This window comes from Pongo abelii, chromosome 20 (genome assembly GCF_028885655.2).
Source record: "Pongo abelii isolate AG06213 chromosome 20, NHGRI_mPonAbe1-v2.0_pri, whole genome shotgun sequence".
Lineage (NCBI taxonomy): Eukaryota > Metazoa > Chordata > Mammalia > Primates > Hominidae > Pongo > Pongo abelii.
Genome location: NC_072005.2, coordinates 45,494,649 through 45,503,207, shown reverse-complemented (window position 1 = coordinate 45,503,207; position 8,559 = coordinate 45,494,649). Strand labels below are relative to the sequence as shown.

The following is an 8,559-nucleotide window of genomic DNA, read 5'->3' as shown; positions in this document are numbered from 1 at the left end:
GACAAACTATTGGCATTTGCAGCAACCTGGATAAAATTGGAGACCATTATTCTAAGTGAAGTAACTCAGGAATGGAAAACCAAACATTGTATGTTATCATTCATAAGTGGGAGCTAAGCTATGAGGATGCAAAGGTGTAAGAATGATACAATGGACTTATGCAAAGGCGTAAGAATAATACGATGGGTTTTTTTGTATGTCAAAGATATAATTAATATTTGGATTGTGAATTACAAGATTTTCATCAGAACAAAGGTCAGCTCATCTGGTAAACACTGTCACACTCATAATGACAGCCTGCCCACACTCTGCATCTGTTCCCCAGAATGTTCCCTCACTTGTTCTACTGACCGAACTTTTCAACCCAGCTGAAAATCCATTTTTGTTTCATTTTCTCTTCTAGCCATAAAACTATTAATAGATTCAAATGAAATGCATAGTCCAGACATATCTTGCCACTCAATCAACTGATAATTCCTGAGAAATACTCTCTGGTTTGAATTGCAGGAAGAAGTTACAGGAAGAGATATTTGTTTCTCAGAAATGGAGTTATCGAGCATCTGCTGTGAGCCAGACACTTAGTAGTAAACACAAAGCTGCTGTCAGTGAACTGGCAGACGATGAGAAGTGGCCATGCCATGGCTATTCTATGAGAGTAGAGGCATGGGATTGTCCTGTCAGTCACGTGAAGAGTGTGATGGAAAGACAAAGGCCAGGAATCACACTGATGTTCTGTATAAAAGAAAGGAAGGGAGGGAGGGAAGGAGAAAGGGAATAAATGTGGATCTTCTTAAAAGAAAACACCTGGTTATCAGTACATGGCATAAAACCATGGCACTGAAAGTTATGCATTCAATGAACATTTATTGAGCACTTACCTTGTGACAGGCAATTTATGTGGCGCAGGGATGTTCCAGGATAGAGCGGTGACTGAGCAAACACACCTTGCTGTATAGAGTGTTAGAACCTCGCTGGAGGAACAAGAAAAACAGAACACAAAATAGTCAGAAAGAGTGCTCTGTAACAAGAAGCATGGTTGCTGGGTTCCAAACTGTGATTAAATTTTTAAAAATTTTTAACTGTATTATGACCTTTATTTTTAAAATGTTTATACAAATCATTTAAGTAATATAATACCTTCTTGTGTGTAAAATTCAAACATTACAGATTTATACCTTGACCTCATTTCTTCTAAACCCAGTGTCTCTCCTACAAGGAATGCCTTCTTTTGACATTTTCTAGGGCATTTATGAATGTTTGTGTGTACTTATGAGATCAATTTTATTTTTTGTCTTTAAAATAATTGGTCTCATATTATGCATGTTTTCTTCATGCCTTTTCATACTACAGCATTTCTTGAAGATATAGCCATGCCAGTACTGATAATTTTGTTTTTCTTTTATATATAGTCTATACACTGGCTACTTAATTAAAAACTGTATTGTAAAAAATTTCAAATGTTTGCAAAAGTAGAGAACTGTCATCCCCAGATTATTTTAAAGCAAATCCCAGATATTATATAATTTCACACACAAAACCTAAAGTTTTTCAGGGGAACAGTGTGTGCTGGGAAAGACATAGTTGAAAATAAAGACTGAAAGCAAATCATAGGGCATAATGGATTTCTGAAGAAACAGTTGTAACTAGCAGAAGTATGGGCTATTGTGCAGAGGATATGGAAGTCAAAGAAGATCAATCTCTCTGGATCACTGAAAGGATTGCTGGAATGCCTGAGAAGGAAATAACATCAACATCTTTATCCACAGCTTACTAGGTGGCCAGACGCCCTGAACTGATATTTCTTCCCCAGTTCAGATGAATAACTGGGATATTACTCAAAATTCTATTGCATATCTGTTGCAAGGAAAAGCAGTTCCTCTTTCCCTTCTGTGGTAATTTCTTACAAGCTACAGTTCTGGGCAGGGTGTGAGGGCGGTCGCCTAGAACGGGGTTTCCAAAGCTCCTTAATTGTGGCCTCTGACCCTTTTCATTGCTTCCATGTCCATACCCAGAGTCAAAGCCCAAGGAATGCAGTGGGATGACATTACAAATTAATCTTAAGGAAATACCTTATATACCAAAAGAACTGTGTGATTGTGCTGATTTATATGAGCTGAAACTTGGCGTGTGTGCTTGGAAATGAATTGTCAAGGTTTTAGATCAGGGAAAGTGGAATTTATTGTTGGGTCAAGCACAACTAATATTAATGCTAATGCATCCTCATCATTTAGCTCCCACTTATGAGTGAGAAATCTCACCTTTCTCCAAGAATCTGCAGGAGAACGACAGCCTCAGATTTTGATTCACATGAAAAGAAATAGGGAAGTAAGAGGGCGTACATAAGCCCACGTGTCTGAGAGACAGAGTGGGGGTGGCTCTCACCTGGCAGAGCCAAGGGGTCTGAGGGTGGGTAAAGAAGACACAAGTGTTTTCTCTACTTCTGTCCCCAGGTCCTGCGAATGATCAAGATCTATGCTCTCCCAGAACCACTGGAGAAGAAGGAGGAGGATTTTATTTCAAGGCCAAGTGCCTTGCCCCCAAGATCTCCAGCTTTTTACCATTGCACAGGTTAGGAAAATGCACACCTTCCTGGTAGATTCTGCACAGTGGAGAAAAGGCTTCATGAGAAGCATGGAGGCTGGAGCTCACACCCCTCATCCTCACTCCATCATCTTTATCTGTGCATTTCCCTGGTGATCCCTTCCTCCTCCAGTACCTCCCTCACTGTCGTTTCTGCTGCATCACAGGCACAGGCCTCCAAACAGGTGTGGTTGTGACTGAGTCTGTTTCTGACACCCCACCCCTTCTCACTGTGTGGGGAAACCTTCCTGGGAGGGGCTTGGAATCAGGAATAAAGCCAGAGGGCAGGGCTGACAGGGGCCATTTAAATTCTGCCACTCAGAGATTCACACAGAAGCCTGGACACAATTCAGAAGAGCCACCCAGAAGGAGACAACAATGTCACTGCTACCTGTGAGTTAAAAAGGCACAGCCTTCAATAATCTCAGGTCACACAGAAAAGGGAAGAGGGAGATTTTATGGGATAAAAATATGAAAATTTCTACTGTGAATGCTTTACTGAGAGTTGCGGGTATGTGGAAGAGAGAACCTAGGGCTATGGTATCTGAGATGCTTGTGGGGTAGGGGGGTAGGGGGTGTGGACGCTGGAACATTGTGACCCTCTGTGAGCATGTGATGGTGTCTGATGAGAGTAAACTCTGCTAAAAATGATGTGACTTTAGACGAGATGTGTATGGCCCTCCAGGATATGGGTGGGTGTGTAAGTGATTGTAATCAGGTGACTGTGCTTTGTCTTCATGACTGTGATGTGAGTGTGTGTGTGAGCACAGCCAGACCAGTGCATGAGCATCTTTATATGCACAGTGAGCAGGTGTGTGTGACTCAGTGAGTGGCCTGGCTCTGTGTGACTGTGGGTGTGTGTGCTGGAATATGACTGGGTGTTGAACTGGGAACATGCTTGTGGCCTTCTGTGCATGTGAAGGTTCCTCCCCACATAGCAGTACTCTGTCTAAGCAGGTGTATAAATTCCCTTGTGCATCACTGTGGATCCCCGGTGGTAGAACTTGTGGGATCTTGGGGCCCTTGAGTTACCGAGGATTTATCTCTGAGCACTTATGAGAGCAGAATGCATGAATCCTCAGGTGCCTTTTCCCAAGCAGAGTGGAGGTGAGAAACAGACTATGGGGCTGATGGTTCCTTAGGTGGAATCTGCACACAGTGACCACTGGCTCCTGCCTCCAGCCTCAGGTATCTCCCTGTCTCCCACCCTAGCCTGGCCTTCCCATTGAGTGCCAGGATGCTAGAGAAGGACATTGAGGGACTTGATTTAAGAGACTGAATCACCCAAAACCAGGAAGGTACAAGGCAGAGCTTACAGTGGATATTCATCAAGATGTTTGCTGAGGCCTGTAATCTCAGCACTTTGGGTGGCCAAATTGAAAGGCCCATGTCAGGCCAGGACTGGTAGACCAGCCTGGGAGACATAGCAAGATTTCATCTTTCCAAAAATTTAAAAATTTATTGAATGTGGTGTTGCATACCTGTAGTTCCAGCTGCTGGGGGGCATATGCAAGAGGTTCACTGAAGCCCAGGCCTTCAAACCTGCAGTAATTTTTTTTTTTTTTTTTGAGACAGTCTCGCTCTGTTTCCCAGGCTGGAGTGCAGTGGTGCAATCTCGGCTCACTGCAACCTCCGCTTCCCGGGTTCAGGCGATTCTCATACCTCAGCTTCCCGAGTAGCTGGGATTACAGGCATGTGCCACCACTCCTGGCTAATTTTTGTATTTTCAGTAGAGACAGGGTTTCTCTATGTTGGCCAGGCTGGTCTCGAACTCCTGACCTCAAGCGATGCACCCACCTTGGCCTCCCAAGTGCTGATATTACAGGCGTGAGCCACCACGCCTGGCCTGCAGTGAGTTTTGATGGTGCCACTGCATTCCAGCCTGGGTGACAGTGTGACCCTGTTTCAAAAAAGAAAAATACCATCCATTTATAGATTCTAGCCAATAACTTCTCTGACCCACAATCTTCATTTGTGCAAGTACTGTGGTTGTGCTCTCAGCAATGTGTGCCCCTTCTGGGAAGGACGTCCATTGCCCATGATAATTGTGATGCATGTACCTCCCACGCACAGGGGTTTCCTGTTCTCTCCTGTTCGTTTCCCTCTCTCTTTCAACAAGTGTTGTTTCTTTCTTTTTTTTTTTTTAGTGGTTAAAATGATAATAAAAAATAAAACTCATAATCTCAAGTTAGAAAAGATGCAGAGTACCTGAAACACTCAAACAATGCTTGGAGGGATGTAAAAAGATACAGCTACATTGGAAAATAGTTTGTTATTCCCATAAAATTAAACATAAAATCACCAAACAAACAGAAACACTTTACTCACCAGATTTTAGCCAAGTAAACACTTTAGTTTATGGAAAATCCTATACAGAAATGTTTATAGTGTCATTATTTGTAGCTATTCTCAAATTGAAACTAACCCAAAGTTGTTGTTTCTTACTGGAGTGAATCTCTGTACTGTTACATCCTCACATCTTGTTTTCACAGTTTCAGAGTTGAAGATGATCGCAGGTCAGTGTTCCACAAGGACCCTCCTTGTTCGGATAGAGGACCCCCAACAGGCCCTATACATGGCAGGGTTTAGGCTAAAGGGTTTACATATATTAACTACTGTATAACTGAAAACATGATACAAAGTAGGTATTTCGGATTATCATCTTTGTATTGGGAAAACTGAGGCAGGGAGAATTTAAGCAATAGATCTAAGGTCTCCTTGCTGGTTGGGCAAAGTGGCTCACCCCTGTAATCTAGGAGTTTCGGAGGCTGAGACAAGAGGATCCCTTGAGCCTAGACGTTCCAGACCAGCCTGGGCAACATCATGAAACCCCAACTCTCCAAATACATATAAAATTAGCTGGGTGTGGACCAATAGTCTCAGCTACTGAAGAAACTGAAGTGAGAGGATGGCTTGAACCTGGGAGGTTGAGGTTGAAGTGGGCTGTGATTGTGCTAGTGCACTACAGCCTGGGTGATTCAATTAGACCCTGTCTAAAAAAAATGTTCAAAACATGTTAACATCTCACTGCTAGTAGTCAGCACAATAAAGGATCTAATTGAGGCAGCTCAGTTTCTGAAGCTCTGCTCTTAACTATGGGCCCCACTGTCTTCAAAAATATGGGGTCCTGAATGAGGTAGGGTGGGAACAGGGAGGCCTGAGTCTACTGTTTGATCTCTAACTGGTTGCACCATGGGAATCTGTAACAGGAGGGGAGGCCACACCTGGCCCTGCCTGTCTCACCCACTCTCAATTCCCTGGCAGGTGCCACACACACAGGCTGTGTCTTTGTCTACTGGTTCTACTGTGACAATCAAAGGGAAACCGCTTGTCTGTTTCTTGTGAGTACTCCATGGTGCAAAGATGGGAGGTGGAGAAGAGGAAGAACATTTTCTAAGGGGGTGACCTCATGTGTGAGTCATGTGGAAAGTCTTGTTGGCAGGATGGAAGTACCATGAATGTGCAGGTCCTGGAGACCCTCCAGCACCAGGAACAAAACCTACAGCAGCTGCACTGGGGGCCAGTCATGGGTCTAGGAGTAAAGGACACTCAAGGCTTGGGGCTGTGGCACTTTATCTATTAAAGGGCATAGAATATTCAGAAAATGGGCAATTCATGTGACCAAGTCAGTGACTATGGCTCAGTTTCCATCTGTGGATGAGAGCTGGAGCATCTCTTTCCACCCATGGAGAACACAAAGAGCTGAAGCAGCCCCACAATGACAAGGCCTAGAATACCAACAAGTCTTTGCTCGACCACGGAAGGGGCAAAGAGACTTGTGTGTGTGTCTTGTGTGTGCCCCACAAGAAAGGGACCTGCTCAACACTGTGTGCTCTGCCCTCAGCAATGAACCACATCTGCAGGTGGATTTCCACACTGAGATGAAGGAGGAATCAGACATTGCCTTCCATTTCCAAGTGCACTTTGGCTGTTATGTGGTCATGAACAGCCGTGAATATGGTGCCTGGAAGAAGCCGGTGGAATCCAAGAACATGCCCTTTCAGGATGGCCAAGAATTTGAACTGAGCATCTCAGTGCTGTCAGATAAGTACCAGGTGAGCACCCCAGGAGCTCCCCGCACCCAGCTTCCATGGGCTTTCAGAGCAGGAGGCAGCTCTTCATGCCCTAACTCCAGATAACTCCCTCTGTCCCCGGCTTTTCATCACCCATAACTCCCCCTGTCCCAGGCTTTTTATCACACACACAGGGGTTCCCTTTACTTTTATCATTTCCCTATCTCATTCAACAAGTGTTGTTGCTTGCTCTGCCATCACTTCTTCTTGCACTGCCATCCTCAGCTCTTTTCCCATATCTGACCACGGTCAATGTTGGTTCACTTGCCATTTTCCCCAAATGGAGAATATCCTCTATCTTCTCCTTATAATGTTATTTAAATTTTCATGTAGCTAAATGGATAAGATATACACATGAATAAAATTGTTTTAGTCAGTCCAATATGAAGACTTCTTCTCACTCTTCAATCCCAATCCTCAGAACAATATTACTAGCTTCTCTACTCTTCTTCCATAGATAGTCTATCCTTATAGAAGCATATACATACACCCATACATACATTTTTATTTGTTTTTAAACAAATGCTGGTATCAATGTCTCTACACATTACACTTTAGGAATGACAGTTGAGTTGTACTCAAAGAATATATATTGGAGAAATAATCTATCCATGGTGCTGCCTCATTTTTTAAGGATTACATAATATTCCCCTAGAAGGATTTCCTCAACTTGCTGTACTTGACCCTTTACAAGAGCACTGAGTTGGTTTCCAATGTTTTGCTCTCACAAATATTACTGTATTAAGCTTTCTAATAAACCCTTTTGTCATTGCCAACTTTTCCCTATTTATATTGGAACATGATTATAAAGAAATGGAATAACTGGTTCAAAGTTGTATGGATTTTAAATTTGAGAATGAAACCTAAAATATGACTCCCTGTGTAGCCTCAGTAATAAAGAATGTGATCAAACTTTCTGACATTTCAAATGGGTAGGCCAAAACATTCACATTTTATTCAGATTAAAGTCAGAGGTGTTTTTCTATGTTTATAGGCTGTTAAAGATAATATCCTATGTTTTGTAACATTAATCCAGCCCCACCTCTCTAAGAACACTTGAGTTTCATTCCTTGCCACCACTAGCTCAAATATGAGCCATTCCAGAGAGAAACTTGGTCATCAGCAGCAAGTAGCAGTCATAATTTATGTAACTGAAATGTATGCATTCAGTGGACATTGCTGAGCACTTACCCTGTGGCTGGCCCTGTGCAAGATGCAGGGATTCAAGTTTATGAAACACAGTCCCTGGCCTTGGAGATCTTCCAGGATAGAGGGGAGACTGAGCAAATATGGCCCATGTGACACAGAGTGATAGAGCCTCACTGGAGAAATGAGAGGAAACATTGAAAATGCAGTGAGCAACTGTCTCAGATAGTTACAAAAGGTAGTCTGTAAAAAAGAAGTGTGTCTACTGGGTTCAGATATATAATGAGGCATTTTCTGGTTGGATGTTTCAGGTACTACGACACCATAGAGAGCAGGCTGAAAGCTTGTTTGGTGGAATACTGTCTTTCTGATGTATTTTTTTTCCTTCTGTAGGTAATGGTCAATGGCCAAGCCTATTACACCTTTGACCATAGAATCCCACCTGAGGCTGTGAAGATGGTGCAAGTGTGGAGAGATATCTCCCTGACCAAATTTGAGGTCAGCAATTGAGAGAGATAACCAGACTTCATGTTGCCAAGGAATCCCTGTCTCTACGTGAGCATGGGATTCCCAAAGCCAGCTAACGGCATGATCTTTTCTCACTTCAATCCTTATTCTTGCTCATTAAAACTTAATCAAACTTCACAGAATTTGGTTCTTGCTTTCATGGGGAGAAAGATAAAGTGGTCATCATCAAGAGGGCTTGGGGGATTTTATGGATGGTGTGAACAAGTCAAGGGGGATAAATCTTCCTGAGACA

At 43.0% G+C, this 8,559-nt stretch overlaps 1 protein-coding gene across 1 annotated transcript; it reads left to right on the top strand.

Annotated features, from left to right (window-relative positions):
• Positions 1 to 2,958: 2,958 nt before the first annotated feature.
• On the top strand, positions 2,959 to 8,340 carry LOC100439076 (galectin-10). The gene is made up of 4 exons (XM_063720389.1): positions 2,959 to 2,973; positions 5,845 to 5,921; positions 6,425 to 6,635; positions 8,193 to 8,340. The coding sequence occupies exons 1-4, from the start codon at positions 2,959 to 2,961 to the stop codon at positions 8,307 to 8,309; spliced, it is 420 nt and encodes a 139-aa protein (XP_063576459.1). The 3' UTR covers positions 8,310 to 8,340.
• Positions 8,341 to 8,559: the final 219 nt, after the last annotated feature.